Here is a 25,021-nt window from a genome sequence, read left to right as displayed (position 1 = left end):
GTTATGGTAGGTACATAACTTCTCAATGTTAAGTTGTCAATCTCGCCTTCATTCTTGCTTGATGGGACCGCGTCCCTAGCACCTCTAGCCTGGGTGGCTCAATGGAACAGACTCTTGAGAACCGTAGAACCAAAACTGGCTCTATCCCTGGAGGCCAAATCCAATTTGTAATGAGAAACAAAGGTATGAGGAGTGGCCCAAGTGGCTGCTGCACAAATAGTGTCTAGAGGGAGTCTAGCCTGAAAGGCTGTGGAAGTGGCTAAACTTCTGGTGGAATGCGCTTTTGGTTTTGAGCACAGCTGTTTGCCCCTGAGCTGATAGATTTCGGAGATGGTGGAAGAAAGCCATCTAGATAAGGTCACTTTGGAAACAGGAAGGCCTTTCTTATTTTCAGCATAAGAAAGAAAGAGCTGATCGGATTTCCTGAATTGTTTTGTTCTGTCCAAATGATATCTGAGTTGGCGGTGAACATCAAGATAATGTAATTTTTGTTCCGATCTGTTGGAGTAATTAGGGAAAAATACAGGGAGATCAATAGATTGGTTCAAATTAGTTTTCGAAGCAACCTTAGGCAAAAAGGATGGATTAGTTCTCAAGGATACCCTGTCCTTGTGGAAGACCAAATAAGGGGGATGAACAGAAAGAGCATGAAGTTCTGACACTCTCCTGGCCGAGGTAATAGCGACAAGGAAGAGTGTTTTCCATGAAAGAAACTTCAGTGAACATGAAACAGCTGGCTCGAAGGGAGGAAGAATTAAGGATGTCAGCACTAGATTTAGGTCCCATTGAGGAGGAGGACTCCTGACAGGAGGTTTAAGGAGAAAAATCCCTTTTAGAAAGGCTCTACAAAGTCTGTGGGACATAATGTTGTGATCTGCAAACCCGACATGAAAGTTCGAGATAGCAGCCAACTGAACTTTGACCGTGGAAGATGAAGAGCCCGAGTGAAAGATTTCCGCTAAAAAATCCAAAACTGCATGAACAGGGGCAGTAAAGGGATCTATATTCTTTGATTTTGCCCAACAAGAGAAGCATTTCCACTTGCTGGTATAAATCCTTCTAGTAGAGGATTTAAGGGAAGCCACTATGATATCCCTAACCGGGTTAGAGATCATAGGAAGCCTGGCTAAGGAAGGAAGTGGAGCAACCAAGCTGTGAGGTTGAGAGAAGGAACCGATGCAGCTGACCCGATTGGTGAATCAGAAGGTCTGGCACTGGGTCCAGATGCCATGGCTGCACCAATAGGTGACGATGGAGGAACGGAAACCAAATTTGTCGAGGCCAATAGGGGGCAATGAGAATCATTTTGGCTCTCAAAACGGTGGCTTTCTGGAGTACTTGTGGAATCAAAGGAAAGGGAGGAAAGGCATAAAGAAGTCCCTGGGGCCAATCCTGGGTAAGAGCGTCTCTGGGGGGGGGGGGGCCTGGCAGTGGGAAGAGAGAGAAGAAGTCTGGGCATTTGCTGTTTTGGGGAGTAACAAAAAGATCGCAACATGGGCGGCCCCATTCTAGAAAAATCTCCTCCACTATAGCTCAATCTGTCCGCTAAAATGTTGGTTTTCCCAGGGATATGCGTTGCTACCAGAAACCGATGAGAGGAGATCGCCCATTGCCAAAGTCTGAGAGCTTCTCAACACAAGGGGTAGGACTTGGTTCCGCCCTGTTTGTTGATATACCATACTACAGACATGTTGTCTGTGTGAACTGCAATTGTTCCCAAGGGAAGAAAGTCGTTGAGGGCTTGCAACATTAAAAGCACTGCTCTCATCTCTAGGACATTTATGTGCAGGTGGTATTCGAACGGTTGCCACATCCCATGAACCATCCTGCCCTGATAATGACCCCCCCCACCCGATCAGGGAGGCGTCCGTAGTGACTGTGGCTACTGGGGCCGGGGATACAAAGGGTCTGCCCTGATGAATCTGGGGAGAAGAAATCCACCAGGATAGATGGTTTTTGCAAGCTTGTGTAACCAGGATTTTGTGACGCATGGGAAGTTGTTGGTAAGACCACTGGGTGAACATCATCCATTGAAGAAGACGCATGTAGAAGCGGGCCAAGGGAAGAAGGGTAATGGCCGCTGCCATGAGGCCCAACACTGTCAGGACCAGTCTGGCTTGCACCTTTTCGCTGGCAAGGATGATCCGCACGTGACTTTGGATATCTGAGATTCTTTGGTCTGTGAGGGTTGCTGACATCCGAACAGTGTCTAAATTTGCGCCTATGAAAGTAATAGACTGGCAGGGCAACAAGGAGGATTTTTCGTAGTTGATCGAAATTCCTAACTGAGTGCAGAGATTTAGGGTGTAATCCCTGGCTTGGAGAAGTTGATGCCTGATGGTGGCTGAAAGGAGCCAGTCGTCGAGATACGGAAACACCTGGAATCCTTGACGTCTCAGGTGAGCCGTGACCACTGCCATACATTTGGTGAACACTCTGGGGGCTGTAGTGAGACCAAAGGGCAGGGCTCTGAATTGAAAGTGACTGGACCCCAGCCGAAAGCAGAGAAACCTTCTGGAGCGTCTGTGAATTTTTATGTGATAGTACGCATCCTGAAGGTCTATTGAGCACATCCAGTTGTCTTTGCCCAGGAAGGGCAAAATTGATTGAAGTGTGACCATTCGAAATCTCGTCTTTTTCACAGACTTGTTGAGTCTGCTGAGATCCAATATTGTTCTCCAATCTCCCGTCTTTTTGGGGACCAAAAAGAACCTTGAGTAGATTCCGGGCTCTGAATGGTCTGTTGTAACTGGCTGAATGGCTCTTTTGTGTAGAAGCTTTGATACATCTAACTTTGAGATTTCCCTTAGACCGGGTGGCACATCTGGAAGGGAATTTTTGTGAGTGAAGGGACTTTCCTCGAAAGGAATTTTGTAACCCCCGGATATGATCGACTTTACCCATCTGTCTTGTGAGAGGGAAAGCCAGGCTTGTGGGTACAGCGATAATCTTCCCCCGACTGCCTCCAAGGATGGACAGTCGGGCAACACTTCAGGGATGCTGGAAGGGCTTGTCAGAGAGAGACTCTCTGCTTCCCTGGTTTTGTGGACCCCCTCTGCCTCTAGGGCGGCGTCTGTTATTATTACCCCCTCTGCCTCTATGGGTAAACTGACCACGTGTATCCGGCGTGACTCCTTGGGATTTGCGGAACCACATCTTTCCACCCTTCTGTCCTTTGGGGTAAGGTCTAGAAGGGGTGGAAAAATGGACCCCTACGGCAGAAAGAATCTTGCCGTCCTGCTCACACCTGGTCAATGTATCCTTCACTTGAGGACCAAACAAGGTTGATCCATCAAAGGGAGAGTTTGTGAAGGACGCCTTGAAGGGATCTGCAAAATTACAGAGCCGCATCCAGGATTGACGTCTCAGAGTCACTCCCGTGCCTGCGGCTCTACTCGCTCCATCTGCTGCATATGAAATCAGCCGCATGGAGGAGTTGGTTATGGAGTTAAGGATTCCTAGCTGAGAAGCAATCTTGTCTTGTGCCCCCGGAGCTGCAGGATCCTGTACTACTTCACCTAGTTCCTTAAGGATGTCCCTTTGGAGTCTGGTGAAGTGACACAAATAGTTCAGCGAACGCATGGCAAAAGTCGCTGAGGAAAACATCCGCTTACCATACCTGTCCATGGTCCTGGAATCCTTGTTAGGAGGATGGACTGGTACGGAAGGATCTGCAAGTTCCTTTTAGTGGCGGCCGCCACCACCATGGCATCAACCGGGACACCTTTTGTAAGGAATTGCTGTTCGGAAGGGGCTGTAATAAATTTAGAAGGCCTCCTGGGAACTGGCTCTACGGAATCAGGAGAAGCCCAAGCCTTTCGAGCAATTACCTGCATGAGGGGGTCAAAAGGCGGAGACACCCAGGAGGTGGAGGGTCGAGAACCAAACGCCTCTAGGTATACCGACTCATCATCAGAGGGATTTATGGTGGGCCAGTTTCCCCTCTGTTTCAGGAGTTCTAGGATGTCTGAAAAGGAGACATCCTCAGAGGGGGATCTTGGGGACCCCTCCGACTCATCTAAGTCGGTATCCGAAATAGTAGACTCAGGGGAGTCTAGGTGCTTCCTCTTACAAGTCCTCTCGCGCGGAGGACCTCCTGACGGATCAGGAGAATCCTCGGAAGAGGGGGTTCCTCCCAATGGGGAAACCTGAGGCGGTGGATCTCTCGGTCCGGGAGCAAGAGAGCGGGAAGAGATATCAACAGGCACCGTAGAGGGAGGAGCTAAAGGAAAAGACTGCTGACTGAGCCCAGGGGCCAGCACACTCCTCATCACCTCGAAGGCTCCCCTCCCAGGGAGGTCCGAGAGAACCCATTCCGAAGAAACTGGGACTCCTGGGCCCACCAAAAGGGAAGGCTCCGAGGCAGATGTCGGAGCCGAGCTCACCAAGGCCGAAGCTCCAAGGGGAAGAGCGGGGTCGGACAAGGGTCCGATGCCACTCACCCCCTCGGAGCAGACCAGGGAAGCCCGGCCACCGAATCCCTCCAAGGAAGGTCTTGAGGAAGAGATAACAGTAGATGCTGAAGGCGCAGAAGGGGGGAGTATCTGGCCCTCAGCCATAGCAGTAACTATTCCCGTAGACTCCAGCTCCAAACTCTGGGGTAGAGTCGAAGGAGGAACTTGAAGAGGGTGTGGACTAATAGTTGTCTGTTGAGATGGACTATGAAGCATTTGGGCTAGTGCCTGTGATTTTAATAATCTGCTTACCACCCTCTCTAGATCATGGTCTGACAACCTGGAAGATCTAGATGATCGGCTCTGATGGCTCCACTCCGAAAGAAGAGGTGAGGCCGGAGCCGACAGTATCGGTTCCAAAGAGGGAGACCTGGACCTCTTCCTCGAAGGAACCATCGGAGCCGATGAAACCATGGATCCAGACGGAGCCGATAAATTTTCGGCTCCGAGTGTAGGTATAGATGTATCGGCTCCGGCCAGAGCCGATACAGGCAAAGAGATCATGGTGTCGGAGCCGGTCGGCGCCGACACCGAAGCCCGAGCCACATGGATGTCGGAGCCAGTTGGAGCCGACACCAAAGTGACCTTCACAGTATCCGCACTGATAGCCATCAGTGCCGAAGATTTCTCCAAGCTAAGATCGGCTCCAGCCAGAGCCGATCTCGACTCCGAAGGAGTCGGAGCCAAGGCCAAAGGCTTAGGTACAGAAGCCTGGGCCTTGGTAGTCTTAGAGGGCTTACCCGGAGCCGATTTTGCCGGGGAGCCCTCCGGTTTAAGAAGTCCTCTTAAAATAAGTTTATGCCTCCTTTCATACACACATACTCACACACACACACACACACACAAACAAACACACACACACACACACACACACACACACACACACACACACACACACACACACACACACACACACAAACACTCTCATACCTTTCAGTGGTCCTGATTTTGCTTCTTATATTTTTCTCTCTAATACAAATCACTGAGGATTATATTCAGTCATTATTTAGCAAGTGTATTATTTATAATAATAAACCTGCTGTATTTTCAGATATTAGAGTTTCATACTTATTGTTCAGAAAAAACAAAGTGATGAAAAACCTGTTGTTCTATTATCTTTTTAAGTGACTTAGAGAAATATTTGAAAACTATCCCTAGTGATGGCCAGTCTTTCACCCCAATATTAGAGGCTTTGTCTGGAGGTCTTCAGCAAGGGCATTGAGAGGTATGTCAGTCGCACGTGCATACACACACACACACACACACACACACACACACTGACCATGCATGAGACACATTATACCCCTCTACATCCGATCATATTCATTGACACACTTACCAATTCACACATACACACACTCATAATCTACTGATCTAACTAACTCACTTGCTATGTTCACCCAGACATATACACACACACACACATGCACACACACATTCACCCCCAGACTACTAATAATACTCCTGCAGACATGCTTACACACTGCTACACACTTAGACAAATTCAGAAGCACCATTACATGTCTGCTAAAGTCCAAAATACTTACTTGTAATGTGGTCTGTCCCATTAGAAGTAATGGGAGAACATGACATTGTAACTGTGTTAATTTATGCACCTGAGGGAGTGTCTGAATAGCTGTAAATCACTTTCTGCAGACATTTCTGGGGAAGAGCAAATGGCTAATTAGCATACGTCTCACTGCCAGAATGCCACACTGACATTTAGCATGGTGGTGGAGACAGCCCACTGCTGTGATTCTACCATCCCTGAAGAATCACTGAGGTGTGCCTGTCTATGACTAAGAAAGGGCATCTGCCAATGGTGTTCAAGCCATATTAGGCTTTTCCTAATCCCAGCCCCCACGTTCCCACGGTTGGCTCAGGTCAGAATGGATAAAAAGACAATTCATACTTTTTCTCTATCAAGATAATGCTGATGTCAGCATCACTGAGTCACCTACACATGGCTAACCATACAGAGTATGCATAGTTTCTTTCTTCTGATGATTACAGTAAGAAACCTGAAACAGTACCTACAGAGCAACAGCTGAGTTCTAAGACTTAATCTGATCTCCTAGACAGAGCCATTGACTAGAACAACTGATAATCATGAGTCCTGTATAAAAGTACTTACCATTTTCAATGAGGTAACTGGAAAAGTAATTAGCACTTAGATTCATAGGCAGTTTCTAGTCATGCCATCAGTAAAAGTCCTGAAGAGTCTAAGCTAGTTTCACTATTGCCCCAGAGCACTGTCTGGTTATGCGCCTTATTCAGAGTTACAGAGTAGACAAATGAACCATTTGGGAATCAAACCCTAGACCACACAAAGCAGCTTGTTAACAGCTCATAACCTTCTGTGCAACATGCCAGTAGTTTGTTTTAAAAGTTACAGACAAAACAGTTATAATTTGTTTTCATGCTTTTCTTATAAGGGTTTCTGTGCTACCTGTTCAGCTGCTGGCTGTAGCTCTAATTACTTATGACCTACACCACACCCACTGTCTCCTCCTACCAATAACAGGCCTACATTCCATACCTCCGCATGGTGCAGCCCAGTCCTTGACGGAATAGATCCTCCTATTCTGGAATGAGATTACTCTCTCTGTATTTGTAAATGCATTTTGGGAGTCAGCATGGAGTTCAGCTGTGGTACCAAGGCAGAGGTTTAGTGTGCCAAGTTTGGATTGGAGGTAATCAGGACTGAGAGGTGTTTTATTTTCCTATGGTATTTTTGTAATTCCATATTACTGCTTGATGTATTTCTAGTCCTTTTGTCTCCTTCCCCACAGTGTTTATAGCCCTTCAATCGGCATACTTGCTCAACTCCTAGGTGTCCTCAGATGTCATTCTAGTCCTAGGGTTACTAATAAATAAAGAGCTTGCACTAGAACATTCAGCGGTTCTCTTCCCAGCCACCTCAGTCAGTGATAATATTTGTTTGCAAACCAAAGATCTAACTCTGAAGACCCTCCTTGATGCTTACCAGTTTGGATATTCCTTCTACTCTAATTCAAATTTGGCTTTGATTTCAGCAAAATCCCACATCCAAGGACATCTGCATGTCCGGCCAGTAAATACAATGATGTAACAGAACAGTTCCATAAGTAGGCTGATCCCTGAAGCCTACCAGTTCATTTGTGCTGCATTCGTGCTTTGCATCTTAATCCTTGTTGTCATTAGTAAAGTTCTGAGTTCAGATGCTTAACCATCACAGTAAATATCCAAATTAACAGTAAAGATCTGCATCTACACTGCCCATACTGCCTTGAAATTGTTAACTGGCACAACTACTATTTATTCACCCTAGCTACTGGATATTGAAGATAGAAAAGTCGTTAGCCCATTTAGCAAAGATGGTCACCGTGAGCTTTTTGCATGAAGACCAGCAGGAATGTCCTTTTCAGAGTCTCAGGTTGGAGCATACCCATAAGAAAAAGCAGTAAGAAGGCAGGACCAAACCTGAACTTTTCAGAAGTAAATCCAGTGTCCATCCCCCTCATCTGACCCCACAGATGGCGATCTCATCATTGAACACTGAGGGCTCAAACCATAATCGGTCCTCAGCCTCAGACGAGAGCCTTAGAATTGGGAGATGTACAACCTCAATTCTCACTCTGGACATGCAACCAGATGTTCATTTCTTGCACATATCTGTCTACAGATGATTGGCTGGAACCTGTGGGTATCAACTTAGATCCCAGAAAATAGTCCTTTGAGTCATCCATTATGGATCAAGGGTACTCAAGCATGGGAACTGTCCTTCTGGGACTGGCCTCAGTGACTGTACATCCTAGCAACCTGCAGACAAGGAGGGTCCAGCTCATCTTCCTATCCAAGGCCTCAGAACTGAGGGCTTTGGCATCAAACAGATGTTTTGATATCTGGTAGGATCTTTCGTCCCAGGAATACACTATTAAGGGAGCTCAGTCTGAAACCATACTACGGTTCATGCATTCCTCTGCCTACAATCCCAGCACTATTTTCTAACTCACAGTGTGCAGAACATTTTGTTACGTGACCATCCCTACATGAGCTGACAGCTGCCGCTTTAGGGATTGTTGTACTCTGTCACCATCATTCAAATATGCTGAGGCCACTGCCTGTGGAATAAATGAAGATAAGGAGTCCATCCATCCTTTCTCATTGCCTTTAGTTGACCCTTCTTTTGCAGAAGTCCTTAAAGTAATGAATAATGGCTACTGTCACTTCCTTACAGAAGCACCTGATGGAGTCTCTGGGGAAGATGCCTGTGGAGTTTTGAGTCATTAAATATCCTACAGCCTAGAGGCACTCAGCCTTTGCCTCATTTCCCCCAGGACTCTCTGGCTAAAAGAATGACAAATTGCACAGGAGTCCTGCAGGTGGAGAGGTCCCAGGCAGTATATACAAGAAGTGTGACCGTCTGTCAGAGACATCTTCTGACAGCACGAGTCACACTTCTTGAAGCCTGAGACCCTCTGTTCTTTAGACATGGTGCTTTCACAAACACTACACACACAGTCCCGAACCAGAAAAACTAAAGTTAAAGTACTGAGAAGTAAAACCTCTCACACACACACCCTGACAGGGGAGGGGGTGGGGGGTGGAAGGGATTAAAGGCCTGACTAAAAAAGTAAAGAAGGAAAAATAAAGTTAGTCAGAAAAAGCCTCACAATAATCTATAAAGATAGAATTTTAAAGAAAATAGAACATTTTTCTGATTGGTGGCTAAAGTTTAGTAATATTAAACACTTACCAGGAGCTGGTAAAAGGAGGACCTCATCAGCGAAGCGGCAAACGAGATCTGGGTACTTACCGCCTTGCATCATGGGATATGGGGCTGCCTCGAGCTGGTAAAAGTGACTCTCGAGCTTAGCAAAGTGCCGAGTCGGAGCCGAGGATCGGCTCCGAACCCATCAAGCAAGAATGAAGGCGGGATTGACAACTTAACATCAGTTGTTTATTATTTGACCAAAGGGGACGATTTGGAAGATAGTATTGGAGTAGGGGTCTAAATGCTGGGCAGGCAGATGGGGTATGGATGATTTTATGGGTTAAGGTGAGCTGAGTATAAGATAGGTGGTGAGTAAGCTTGAGCTAGTTAAGTATTTTTACTGCTAAACAATGGTTGGTCCGGTAAGGTTTGCTGAAAGCAAATCTGCCACTTTGTTTTAGCACTGTTCATGTGTAGAACTAAGCAAGGCTTGTAGGTTGGTCATGATAGGGGCTGCATAGTGGAAAGTGGGTAACAGGTAAGAGGTAACTAGAGTTACCATGGCAGAATCTGTAAGGAATTCCTTTATTCAGTGTTGGGTGCCCTGTATTTGATGGGTTTTCTTGATGTTGTTGTGGATATGTAAATCAAAATTTAGATTGTCAAAGATTGTCATGCCAAGTAATTTTGTATGTGGGGTAACTTCAGTCACAGTATTATTTAAGGAAGAAATTTTAAAGTTGTTTTTTTTTCATTGAAATGGGATTTTGGAAAAAAAAAACAGAAGTAGAAATCTACTAAGATTTGTTCGTAATAAGAGTACCTTATTATTAAAAAAAAAAAAAAAAAAAAAATTATTTTTTATAATTTTCTATAACAATTTCTTTAGCTTGTACTCTTTGTTATAACAACAGCTGTTTAAAACTGTTTTTGATCTTATAATTATTGCTGCATAGGACTGTCTTTATGCTATTTTGTGTTACATTGTATGTTATTTCCTGGAGCTTTTCTCCCTGGGCCTCTATTGAAAATGGACATATATCCAGTTAGACTAGCCCGGTCAACAAATGTAAAATAAATAAATAAAAAACAGAAGTAATTTTGTTTTTTGGTGGGGGTTTAGTAGCAGGTGATTATCCTGTAGCCAGTTACTTCTTGAGTAATTCTCCAAAGACATGTTAGGTTGTTGGAAATGCATTCATCCATCCATAACCCCTTTTTCTCATTTTCACATGGGGTTGGGGTGTCACTATTTCACTTCAGCAGTGACAATCATCTAGAGCCAAGGTTTACACCACAGTAGAATTATCAATGTATTGTATGAGGGAGCCACTGTTTTGAATACTTATAACTTAGGAGGAAGGAAATAAGTTCAGGGAGTCCAAATAGGCTTAGGCTAGTTGATGGATAAATGGATATTTTTGGAGTAATCTGCTTATCAAAACTAACATCACTTAGGATTGATTATCTTTGCATTAGAAATTGTATGTGAGATCCAGTTTAGAATGTTTCCATGGTTATAACACTATTACCTGGGGAAATATAAAGCACTATAATACATAGTTATGGTTATTTACTTTAACATGGGATGAGGAGTTCAGTGTTATGCAATTTAGGAATAGGTTTATTGTAGGGTAGGAGTTCAAGATAGTCAGGGAATAGTAAAGCTACTCCACCTTTTTTAGTCCTATAAGCCCTGATGATATTATAACCAGTGAGTGATATTTCAGAGCCAAGTATATGGAGTTTTAGCCACATGTAATGCAAGGTGGAAATAGAGGATGACAGGCATAGTTTAATGTAATTGATTCTGTGATGTGATGTTGGGTCTAAGTGCACACTCTGTTTCTGAGTTTTTACCTGCTGATTCAGTCTGTCCTTTTTTCTGCCTGCTGCTGACATTCATCATGACACTCTTCATTCAACTGCACCAACAGACGCACTCATCCATTCAAGGTTACACACACACAAATATACCTCTCAGTGATCCCTGGTTTTGCACGCGCACACACACACACACACACACACACACACACACACACACACACACCTCTCAGTGATCCCTGATTTTGCGCGCGCGCACACACACACACACACACACACACACACACACACACACACACACACACACACACACACACACACGCACGTACGCACACATACCTCTCAGTGATCCCTGATTTTGTCTCTTATATTTGCTGAGGAGGATTACTTTTTTTATTTTCTTTTTGTTCTGTGTTTCCCGTGACGTGCAACCACTGATGAAACTCATAAAGGGTTAGGTTCATTTGTATGAGTAATAAGCATACAGTATATGGAGTTCAGTAACTATTCCCCAAAACTGAGGTGGTGGTGCTGCGGTAACGTAGTCACCTCACAGTAAGACGTTGTCCTGTTCGATTCTCAGCTAGAGCGTCTTCTGTGTGGAGACATGCGTGAATGGACGTACCTTCATTGAAGGTTGTGCGTCAGAGCTGGCAACTCGGCACGTAAAAATCTACTGCCAATCATTAGCGGACCGGTGTTCCGCTGTGGCGACCCCTAACCGGGAAAAGCCGAAAGACACAACAGTAACTATTCCCCAAAATTGAATAAAACTGCCTTATTAAATTGAGGGTCATATGTGAGAACCAGGTTATAACAAGACTGCTACAGCGAGGTTCTTACATATGAACTGTGCCTGATTTCAACTCTAAATTTTGTTCCATCTGTCCTCAAGTTGGTGATTTTTTTTTGTGAAAAGAGTGGATTTTAATAAACAAGCAGAGATAATCATTGCATTTAGTTTTTTTTGTTCAAAAATACGTCATTTTAAGTTTTCTTATTTTGTCAGCTTTCTAGATGAAAACTTACCAATATTTTAGATGTGTCCCAGATTTAGTGATTTGTTCTTTATTTTTAGCTTCATGCCTGATTCTTGAGGCAAGAGTTTGACAGATGTGCCCCTTAGACACTTCACACTCGTACTCTTTTTTTTTAAAATATTAATACATCAGAGCAGTACAATATTACAGAGAATTATGATTGGGTCTCTGAATACATCTGAGCAGTACAATATTACAGAGAATTATGACTGGGTCTGTAACTGTTTAATACATCTGAGCAGTACAATATTGCAGAGAATTATGATTGGGTCTCTGATTAATATATCTGAGCAGTACAATATTACAGAGAATTATGATTGGGTCTGTAACTGGTTAATACATCTGAGCAGTACAATGTTACAGAGAATTATAATTGGGTCTCTAACTGGTTAATACATCTGAGCAGTACAATATTACAGAGAATTATGATTGGGTCTGTAACTGGTTAATACATCTGAGCAGTACAATATTACAGAGAATTATGATTGGGTCTCTAACTGGTTAATTCACCTGAGCAGTACAATATTACAGAGAATTATGATTGGGTGTCTAACTGGTTAATACATCTGAGCAGTACAATATTACAGAGAATTATGATTGGGTCTCTAACTGGTTAATACATCAGAGCAGTACAATATTACAGAGAATTATGATTGGGTCTGTAACTGGTTAATACATCTGAGCAGTACAATATTACAGAGAATTATGATTGGGTCTCTAACTGTTTAATACATCTGAGCAGTACAATATTACAGAGAATTATGATTCGATCTCTAACTGGTTAATACATCTGAGCAGTACAGTATTACAGAGAATTATGATTGGGTCTCTAACTGGTTAATACATCTGAGCAGTACAATATTACAGAGAATTATGATTCGATCTCTAACTGGTTAATACATCAGAGCAGTACAATATTACAGAGAATTATGATTGGATCTCTCACTGGTTAATACATCTGAGCAGTAGAATATTACAGAGAATTATGACTTGGTCTCTGACCTTTATGTGCTCTGAAAAGAGAGTCAGAGTAATTCATCCTTGAACTTTGCTCTCAAGGGCTCATTTTCACAAACACAATACAAAATGGTTATGATGAGTGACCTACTTATAACCCTGTTTGTTATGCAGAAGTTATTAGGTAAGAACTGTGCCAGTATAAAGATGATATGCATTAATTTTTGAAGCATAAGGCCACTTTAATACTATATTTTTGTGGTGCATTTCAGCTACCATTCCTAATGGTATTGATCGTCCCATAATCCTGACTTTTCATGACTTTGTATCCACTGTGGAGAATAGTAGGATCCTGGATGGGATTTTGAAAACCTTTTCTGCACTAACAAAAGCTGCAGTTTCCACGACTGCAGGAAATGCAGTTGAGAGACATGGATAGTCACAATGAAGAAGACATTATTGGTTAATCTGCATGTCTCTGAATCGTGTATAATTACTACTAGTGCTAAACAGCAGTATTTGAAGGTCATTACGACTGGTAGTATATGCATCACGTTGGTGCAAGTATCCCCCTCATTCACTCTCCCACACACATATGCGAGCACACAGTTACACATACACAGAAACTCACAGTCATCCTTGCACAAGCACATATACACAGACACTGAATCACTCATCGTGACACCCCCACAGTTGATCACACTAATAGACACACTCATCCATTCAAGCTTAAAAACATAGACACATACTCACACACACACACACACACACACACACACACACACACACACACACACACACACACACACACACACACACGCACACACACACACACACACACACACACTCTCATACCTTTCAGTGGTCCTGATTTTGCTTCTTATATTTTTCTCTCTAATACAAATCACTGAGGATTATATTCAGTCATTATTTAGCAAGTGTATTATTCATAATAATAAACCTGCTGTATTTTCAGATATTAAAGTTTCATACTTATTGTTCAGAAAAAACAAAGTGATGAAAAACCTGTTGTTCTATTATCTTTTTAAGTGACTTAGAGTAATATTTGAAAACTATCCCTAGTGACGGCCAGTCTTTCACCCCAATATTAGAGGCTTTGTCTGGAGGTCTTCAGCAAGGGCATTGAGAGGTATGTCAGTCGCACGTACACACACACACACACACACACACACACACACACACACACTGACCATGCATGAGACACATTATACCCCTCTACATCCGATCATATTCATTGACACACTTACCAATTCACCCATACACACACTCATAATCTACTGATCTAACTAACTCACTTGCTATGTTCACCCAGACATACACACACACACACATGCACACACACATTCACTCCCAGACTACTAATAATACTCCTGCAGACATGCTTACACACTGCTGCACACTTAGACAAATTCAGAAGCACCATTACATGTCTGCTAAAGTCCGAAATACTTACTTGTAATGTGGTCTGTCCCATTAGAAGTAATGGGAGAATGTGACATTGTAACTGTGTTAATTTATGCACCTGAGGGAGTGTCTGAATAGCTGTAAATCACTTTCTGCAGACATTTCTGGGGAAGAGCAAATGGCTAATTAGCATACGTCTCACTGCCAGAATGCCACACTGACATTTAGCATGGTGGTGGAGACAGCCCACTGCTGTGATTCTACCATCCCTGAAGAATCACTGAGGTGTGCCTGTCTATGACTAAGAAAGGGCATCTGCCAATGGTGTTCAAGCCATATTAGGCTTTTCCTAATCCCAGCCCCCACGTTCCCACGGTTGGCTCAGGTCAGAATGGATAAAAAGACAATTCATACTTTTTCTCTATCAAGATAATGCTGATGTCAGCATCACTGAGTCACCTACACATGGCTAACCATACAGAGTATGCATAGTTTCTTTCTTCTGATGATTACAGTAAGAAACCTGAAACAGTACCTACAGAGCAACAGCTGAGTTCTAAGACTTAATCTGATCTCCTAGACAGAGCCATTGACTAGAACAACTGATAATCATGAGTCCTGTATAAAAGTACTTACCATTTTCAATGAGGTAACTGGAAAAGTAATTAGCACTTAGATTCATAGGCAGTTTCTAGTCATGCCATCAGTAAAAGTCCTGAAGAGTCTAAGCTAGTTTCACTATTGCCCCAGAGCACTGTCTGGTTATGCGCCTTATTCAGAGTTACAGAGTAGACAAATGAACCATTTGGGAATCAAACCCTAGACCACACAAAACAGCTTGTTAACAGCTCATAACCTTCTGTGCAACATGCCAGTAGTTTGTTTTAAAAGTTACAGACAAAACAGTTATAATTTGTTTTCATGCTTTTCTTATAAGGGTTTCTGTGCTACCTGTTCAGCTGCTGGCTGTAGCTCTAATTACTTATGACCTACACCACACCCACTGTCTCCTCCTACCAATAACAGGCCTACATTCCATACCTCTGCATGGTGCAGCCCAGTCCTTGACGGAATAGGTCCTCCTGTTCTGGAATGAGATTACTCTCTCTGTATTTGTAAATGCATTTTGGGAGTCAGCATGGAGTTCAGCTGTGGTACCAAGGCAGAGGTTTAGTGTGCCAAGTTTGGATTGGAGGTAATCAGGACTGAGAGGTGTTTTATTTTCCTATGGTATTTTTGTAATTCCATATTACTGCTTGATGTATTTCTAGTCCTTTTGTCTCCTTCCCCACATTGTTTATAGCCCTTCAATCGGCATACTTGCTCAACTCCTAAGTGTCCTCAGATGTCATTCTAGTCCTAAGGTTACTAATAAATAAAGAGCTTGCACTAGAACATTCAGCTGTTCTCTTCCCAGCCACCTCAGTCAGTGATAATATTTGTTTGCAAACCAAAGATCTAACTCTGAAGACCCTCCTTGATGCTTACCAGTTTGGATATTCCTTCTACTCTAACTGAAATTTGGCTTTTCTTTCAGCAAAATCCCACATCCAAGGACATCTGCATGTCCGGCCAGTAAATACAATGATGTAACAGAACAGTTCCATAAGTAGGCTGATCCCTGAAGCCTACCAGTTCATTTGTGCTGCATTCGTGCTTTGCATCTTAATCCTTGTTGTCATTAGTAAAGTTCTGAGTTCAGATGCTTAACCATCACAGTAAATATCCAAATTAACAGTAAAGATCTGCATCTACACTGCCCATACTGCCTTGAAATTGTTAACTGGCACAACTACTATTCATTCACCCTAGCTACTGGATATTGAAGATGGAAAAGTCGTTAGCCCATTTAGCAAAGATGGTCACCGTGAGCTTTTTGCATGAAGACCAGCAGGAATGTCCTTTTCAGAGTCTCAGGTTGGAGCATACCCATAAGAAAAAGCAGTAAGAAGGCAGGACCAAACCTGAACTTTTCAGAAGTAAATCCAGTGTCCATCCCCCTCATCTGACCCCACAGATGGCGATCTCATCATTGAACACTGAGGGCTCAAACCATAATCGGTCCTCAGCCACAGACGAGAGCCTTAGAATTGGGAGATGTACAACCTCAATTCTCACTCTGGACATGCAGCCAGATGTTCATTTCTTGCACATATCTGTCTACAGATGATTGGCTGGAACCTGTGGGTATCAACTTAGATCCCAGAAAACAGTCCTTTGAGTCATCCATTATGGATCAAGGGTACTCAAGCATGGGAACTGTCCTTCTGGGACTAGCCTCAGTGACTGTACATCCTAGCAACCTGCAGACAAGGAGGGTCCAGCTCATCTTCCTATCCAAGGCCTCAGAACTGAGGGCTTTGGCATCAAACAGATGTTTTGATATCTGGTAGGATCTTTCGTCCCAGGAATACACTATTAAGGGAGCTCAGTCTGAAACCATACTATGGTTCGTGCATTCCTCTGCCTACAATCCCAGCACTATTTTCTAACTCACCGTGTGCAGCACATTTTGTTACATGACCATCCTTACATGAGCTGACAGCTGCCAATTTAGGGGTTGTTGTACTCAGTCACCATCATTCAAACATGCTGAGGCCACTGCCTGTGGAATAAATGAAGATAAGGAGTCCATCCCTCCTTTCTCATTGCCTTTACTTGACCCTTCTTTTGCAGAAGTCCTTAAAGTAATGAATAATGGCTATTGTCACTTCCTTACAGAAGCACCTGATGGAGTCTCTGGGGAAGTTGCCTGTGGAGTTTTGAGTCATTAAATATCCTACAGCCTAGGGGCACTCAGCCTTTGCCTCATTTCCCCCAGACTGAATGGGTCCTCCTGTTCTGGAGAAGTTTCTGGGAAAGACACCTGAGGATTTTTGAGCCACTAGGTATCCTAGAGTGTAGAAACATCTAGCTTTTGCATCATTGGCCTTAAAACGAGCCTGGTGTTCTTTACAAGCCACTGCATGAGTGGCAGAGCAACGCATAAAGTATCCCACAGCTGATTGATTGTTGTCTGATATTTTTGGTCCCTCATAGGTGATATTTTTGGTCCCTCAGAGGTTCCAGAGACCATAGTATTTTGACATCTTGCCACAAGACAGTCAGTCTAGCACTTTGGATGGATCTGACAAGAGAGTGCACTTCCATTCTACATTTGGACTTAATGAAAAAATCCCCTGGAGGAGGCAGTCAGCAACATGCCCCCCCACCCCCTGGACATCATTAGGCTCCATGTAGGCACCAGCCTTAGAACAGAGATAGTCTGAGTGCTGTAGGAGAGGCAAGCAGACCTAGAGCTGGACAGGGGGACAAAAAAAAAGACAAGATAGACATTAAAAAGAATGTTGTAATAATACACTTGCTATACAACATAACTGTGACTGGTAAAAGTTGGGAAGGTTGTTAAATCCACATTTTATACATTCTCAGTGCTGGATAACCTAAGCTAATCTTAAATTAGTAACTAATTGTTTTGTGATACTGCTTATTTCATATCATCTTTAAAATATTGTAGTTATTGCTTTTGCAACAATGTGTTAACACTGATATAATGGTAAAAGTAAAATTCAGAATATAAGAATACTTAAATTCCCCTTCTTGAAATTTCAGGGAGCAAAAGTTCTGTGTGGTGGGGAACCATTTGTACCCAGTGACCCCAAACTGAAGAATGGATTTTTCATGAAGCCTTGTATCTTAGGTAAGTAGAAATGATGCTGAAAAATATTTACTGTAATATGAAAGTTGCCTTGTGGGGTGCCACAAATGGCAGGTTATTTTAAGCTATCGCATTTCTGAAGAGGTTGAGGTGATGATAGTGTGATGTAATTTGTAGATCAGACGGCTTTATCCTTTGTATAATTCAATTTATGAAACTGTTTTGTAAAGTATTCACAAAGGACTGTCTTGGACATTTGAATTATGCACAGCACATTGCAGTATCACCTAAAGGGCCTGGTTACAATACAGTACCATATTACCTGTTCATTTGACCCCCTAATACAAGTTCTAATAACAAATTTTTGTAAAGCTCTAGGAAATATTAGAAGTGCAACATATCAATGTATAGACAAACTCTAAAGAAAGGACAGTGTACAAAAACATGAACAGTCATTAAAACAGAATGAATAGGAGCTATTATAGAAGGTATAAAGTGTAGTAAATTATAAAACATAACTTTGGTGCACACTGCAGAACTCTACTAGTGCAGGAAATAATTAGTATAAAAAAGGCAATATTACTGCACAGTAACGAATATCACAATAAAGAAATAAATTAATGTAATGTGTCTTTTTATAAACACTGATATGTGAGCTGAGAGGAGAATAATAATGCATATATTTATCATGGGAAGAATGCAATAAAGTCATTTCAGTAAGATATAAAAAAGTCATCTGGGAATATGGTTTAGTGAATGAAAAGAGGAAATTTCAATTATTTGGGTATTTTTTACTGGAAATTCAAGAACAGTTGCAGATTGTAGTGTGATTTAGATGTAGTTTGAAGTTAGTTTTAAAATCAAGGAGACTGTTAGTGGTGGTGAATGGAAAACTGTCCCATAGTTTAGCTCTGCTTACTGAATGTAAGGGGTCTTCATTATGAGATAGGTTTATGGGATTATGTTAGGTACTCAATCTTTGATCAAAAATTCCTTTTGAATTTATGCCATTTTATTATATCACTGATTACTGAGGTTTTTGAGGGATGGCGTAGTATTTTATGCAGTGGTGTAGCCAGAGAATTCCATTTTGTACTCATATTCTCTTATGGCTGCCCCCAGCCCACCTGGTATTAATAAATGTAAACATGTACATCTCACAGAATGATGCCTCCATAAACACTTAATAATTCATGTGTCATTTTTATCTGCACTCTGTATATCTACTAATGATGTTGTTTTGGATTTGCAATCCTCTCTGTATGTGAGGCATTCATTTAGACAGTCAAAAACATATGTCCTGAAAAAGACACGATTTTCTAAATGATGCTAAGAAAAGTGTTCTCTGCAGAGTACAAAGAGTATGCCTGTCTACACCCATCATTTTATGTGTCATTATGAGTTGCATATATGGTCTCTGTTGTGGTAGTTCTTGCCAGTTCATGTTCTGTCAAGGAATGCAGTGACAAGATAATTTGGGCGGTTGGATGGAAATTTAGGTATTTTACTATTGCACAATTCGTTTGCAGATACCTACATCAGGCTCAAAAATAAAAGAAATGCTGTAGTTACTTTCCTCTTGTGCTCAGTGAGGCATGGCCTAGCTTTGTACTGTAGCCTTAATTTGTGGTGGGTTTATGGACAACAGCATTGATATGTTGGTCACATTTAAGTTTGTCATCTGTGATGAACCCAGTAACTTGTTATGGCTAAGTTGCTCTATTCTAGTAACGTTAGATGAGACTATTTAATGCAGTTTGGTGGGAGGATGCTGGAGGCAAAAGTGATTAATAACCCTGTAATCGTTCTGACATTTATTTAGGCTGCTTTGTATAGCAACAAGTCTAATTAGTCCTTATTCATCATATCCTTGAAATGGATTTGAACCCTGTTTTACCAGCATTACCACTCCAACCCCCATTTGAATGTTTAACTGATGTACAGACGTGGCCACACAGAAATTAACTGCTATCATTCCATGAAGCCAGCATTTCTACAGTAAAAAATCTAAATCTGCTGGCCATCACAACATTGCTAATTACAATCAGACTCAGTGAAAACAGTTCTTATTATTTGTAATTAAACTACTAAGAGTCTGGTACAAGTTCACTAATTCTACTTTGAAGTGGAAATTTGAATGGCAGTTATACAGTGAGTTGCTTCACCGTTTACCAATGTTGCCTGAGCATTAATACAAGGGACGTGAGAACAGCTAGCAAAATAATTAAGTATATTCTGTACAACCATTTCTTTAATGTCGTACTGTCTTTTTCCACTGCTTTGTGTCTTCCAACAAAATGTGTAAGCCACATCTTTTCCATGAAACCATATCCGATTACATTGCACCATGCAGGCATATGTAAACCTGTTTACACAAGCTACTTATATCTTCACAGTACAGTACACAAAAGTTGTTGAGGCCTGTGTCTGGAGGAATGGTTGTCAGTGTTTCTGACTCCCACCCATGGGCAGTCACAGATAGGACCTCCCTCTATGTGGTAGCACTGTGGTACTCAGTTACAAATGGCATGCAGATCAGAGAGATAATCAAACAAGGTTGCATTATACATTTCTTTCCCACCTCATCCTTCACAAATTTCCCTTTTTGGATGACCCACTTTGTTAAAAAAAAAGTCAAGTAAGAAGATGCTAAAACTGCATGAAAAGAAAACCATAGCAGGACACCAGGGACTGATAAGAACTAATACTGTTCCAGATGCTTTTGGTGCCAGAATAAAGGAGGGACCTCAGGGCCCACTCTGGACCTTGGTGACCTAAAGCAGTATTATATTCATAAGTAGTCATAGGCTAGCTGCCCTTGCAGGCTATTTGAAGCTTAGACAGTTTTCCTACAGAAGTAAGAATCAAACCTTGTACCTTGTGTGTGAGGTAAACACCTAAACGCCTTACCCATTATGCCAACCCTCAATCCTCTGCAAATCACCAACCCCAAGGAGTTCTTTTTCTATGATTACACTTAAGTCAGTCCTCCTGTGTATATCACAGAAAGATTGCCTAGGATGTGTACATCTGAAGGATGCCTACCTCCATATCAAGCTTCACAGTATTCTGGAAGAGTTCTTGACTTCTTAACAGGAGACTGTTATCTATTAGTTTTCACAACATCCTTGGGGTGTACAAAATTGTCCTAAAAAGAACAGCCTCCCTATTTTTCACTTTATGCTACGTTCGTTTGTACAGTATTGACTTGTTACCCTGTTGTAGCCTGAATGGTGCATGTTTGTGAAATATTTGTTGAATTGATTATATAGCCTAGCAAGTCTGTTTTTATAAAAAGCCATGTTTTTTGTTCACCTCTTCACGTTATCGTGTAGCCTTAGCCTGTTAAGATAGCTGTTTGTAAAGTCTGATATGCTGAACTAGAAGCACATTAAGAGTTTCTAAGACAGGTACCATTGCTGTGTTCCGATGCAAGCTAGGTTAATACTAGAAAATAGCAGTAAAAACAGTATTGCACAAGCAGTGGGTATTTAAATGTTATCTTACCATGCATGAAAGGCTTAATAATTTCTTCTGAAGCTGGAGTTCTTAGAACAAATTAGATACTTCCTTAAGTTAAATCATCATTCACTCCACACGTCCAGAGTGATAAGTTAACCAGCTAGTTGGGAGAATGTAAAGTGACAGAGAAAGTCAAACTTGAATGTCTTCTCTATCCTGTACTCAAATACAAAGAGGTACCATAGAGATGTAAATGATTTTGGTCATCTGTTAGTATAACAAGTATGTCACACAACAATACATTCTCTGATGGATAACAAGGACAAATCAGTTTAGAGTCCTATTCAGTCCAGTGGGCTGGACCTCACCTGTACATATTCTACACATTCTCAAACAACCGTTTGGATCCTTTTAAGTTTGATTATGCCATTCTGGCATTTTCCGCATTGATTTATATTCTTAAGTTTGATTATGCCATTTTAGCGTTTACCACACTGATTTATATTCTTACGTTTGATTATACCATTTTGGCATTTACAGCGTCGATTTATATTGCTGACAACAGTCTTACAAGTTCCACTCATCCAACTAACATTGTTCAGGAAGTTGTCTAAAAACAAGGGGTACATACTTCATCTGACCTTTAAGGCCCTTAAACTACATATGTGGTTAACAGATCCATTAGAATGGTGCTGATTTCACATTTGTCCTTAGATAATGCAAAAGTTCCCGAGGCAGCTAAGCATCCCTCCACTAGAAAATGTATTTGTCCAAACAGAAGTGTTTTACTTTCTAGGCATATGACAAATCCTTTCTTCTTCAGATTCTTTACAAAGGTGAGTATATCAAGCAGAAGGAGAAACGTACAGGTAACCAATATGGAATGGAAGCTGGGGAGGAGTAGGAGGGGATGGAGCCCCCTTTTCATTATTAGCTCTTTAACACAGATAAGAGTGATCTGCTGTGGTGTTGATCATAACTGTAGCCCTAGCTGTGTTGGCTGTCTTGTTCCATTTAAACCAGTAATGCTTGAAAGGCAGACATCCCGCCACAAACACACATATATGCACACTTGCCCGTGCGTGCGCATGCACACACATACATGAAACAAAATATTTTTGCTTAACTGTAAATATGTGGTATTCAGTGTAGTGATAAAGCTCATTAAATGTGTGAAAATTACTTCAGCTGAGCAAGAAATGTAAAAAAGTTGCTTTCATTATTCAGTTATGGTATTTGAAAAGCAGAAACACAGCATTTGTTACACCATTATCTTACCTAACTATTGTGCTACTTTAACCTGTTAGATTTAGTACTTTGTTTAAATTTGCCTGTAATGATCTGCCTAGGCACCGTTTCCTATTATTTGTGATTCTTTACTCTTCCCCAGACATTTATCTATGTACCTACTTATTGTACCATTTTTTGTACCAACTCTTTGTCTTCTGATAATCCTTCCATCACTCTGACTAATATCATCTACTCTCCTAATTGTTTCCATTTCTCCTAGAACTTTACTACTCACTTTATGCTCACACTCTCTTTTTTTTCTCTTTTTGCAGTTTGCTCGGGCCATCCACAAGCCTCGGGATTGCACCGCCCCCAACCACCACCACCACCACCACCGCCTTCGGTTATGAAGCAATTTCCAGCTAAAGTGCAAATCAGCCCTGGGAAATCTCACCTTGTAAACACAAGCCTTCCAGTAGAAGTAATTATTAGATGAATGTCATTGAATTCATTTTTAACAATTTTCTCTTACTTTGTGACCATCATTGTGAGGTGAGCACAGCAGCACTGAGCTCCATTCAGCTTCTAACTTGGAGAGCTTTAATGAAGTTGGCCACTCGGTAGGAACATACTCTAATAATCTACCCTTCTTACCATAGCTGGGTGAAATTTTTAGTTAAAGCATACTCCCCATTCTATAGTTCCATCTTCCCACACCCTCCTAGGGAAGCTAACCACAGGTTAATTATTATTGCATCTTACCTTACCTTATCTTTAGGCTAAGCTACCTTCTCGCTCAGTCAATCTCTTGCTGTTACTGATAGGTTTCTGCAGCTTTAGGTTCTCTTGCTCTAGCCCGCTCCGCTCACCCTTTGGGCTCACTCCGCTCCCCTCCCTACCCCCAAATTTCAACCGCCCCCTGCACTCCTACACTTATAACCCATATATCCCCACCCCCTCCACAACAGCCTATTACCATCCTTCAGTCATCAGATCCACTCCCACATCACAACAACCTCCTCTGTACACCCCACCCACACCATGCGAGGCATACTTTGACTATTACTACTAACGCTCACCACTCTAGCTTACACCACATCCATACACTCTAACATACCAACAAACACTACCTACGACATAACACACACACACACACACACACACACACACACACACACACACACACACACACACACACACACAAATATAGTAATATGCTCCACACTATTTAACAACTCATTACTCTACATACACAAAACAGCAACCACACTACCTCACAAAAGGCTAACAGTACCCAAAAAAAACACATAGATATAGCCTATGCCATAAACCTCACACTATTCCTCAGAAAATGGCTACTAATCTCAGGGGACATACACCCCAACCCAGGTCCAAGCAAGCCAATCCTATCCCAGAAACACAAGTCAGACCTTCTTATTATCAATATAAACATACGCAGCATATCCAACAAATTACATGACTTTCACACATTCATATCCCACTATTCCCCAGACATATTAACCGTTACAGAGAACTGGCTAAAACCTCCCACACAAAATGAAGAAATTCTTCCCCCAGGCTGTAATATCCTAAGGCAAGATAGTGGTACCAAAAAGGGAGGTGGAGTTGCAGTCTTATTTAAAAATACACTCAACCTCCAACCACTAAACACCTCACTTCCCAAATTCCAGAATGCAGACATTAGGCTCATTTATGTCCCTTAAAAACAAAAAGAAAATTAACATCCTCTGTAGTTATATTCCTCCAGGAAATAAATCGCCTATAATAGAAGAGATACTACAATGGGCCACAATCAGCCTACCCCGAAGAAACCATCCTGCTAGGCGACCTAAACTTAGACTGGCTAGTCTGCAACTCCAACAACCCCTCAAACCATATTAGCTTATTTGGATTCTCACAACTAATCCAGAACCCACCAGAGTAGACAAAAAATCCAACAGAACCTCCATTCTAGATTGGACATTAGTTAATATCCCCACAGAAAATTGTCATGTGGGCTGCTTACCTGATGCCTTGAGTGACCACTGCCCCACATTCCTCCTGTGTAAGTGGGCAAAAATACCCAAACCCATGCTATTCAAGGAGACTAGGTTCGAGCACATAGTCAGTCCACAAACTCTTAACAGTATGCTCCAGCAACAGGACTGGAATCCACTAAAAACTCTACCTTTAGACCATGCAATTGATTGTTTTAATACTACTTTTATGACTGTTGTAAATATACTAGCTCCCATCAGGAAAATCAGGACTAACG

At 42.0% G+C, this 25,021-nt stretch overlaps 1 protein-coding gene across 1 annotated transcript in view; it reads left to right on the top strand.

Annotated features, from left to right (window-relative positions):
• LOC122813215 (4-trimethylaminobutyraldehyde dehydrogenase-like) overlaps positions 1 to 25,021 on the top strand; it is a 306,910-nt gene that overhangs the window by 241,422 nt on the left and 40,467 nt on the right. The window contains exon 9 of the mRNA XM_044085401.1: positions 18,009 to 18,096. Within this exon, the coding sequence (XP_043941336.1) occupies positions 18,009 to 18,096 (88 nt within the window). The remainder of the gene's footprint in view (positions 1 to 18,008; positions 18,097 to 25,021) is intronic.

The sequence above is a fragment of the Protopterus annectens genome, chromosome 10.part0 (genome assembly GCF_019279795.1).
Source record: "Protopterus annectens isolate FY-2018-M chromosome 10.part0, PAN1.0, whole genome shotgun sequence".
Lineage (NCBI taxonomy): Eukaryota > Metazoa > Chordata > Ceratodontiformes > Protopteridae > Protopterus > Protopterus annectens.
The sequence above is the reverse complement of the archived record's forward strand: the minus strand, read 5'-3'. Positions and strand labels throughout refer to the sequence as shown.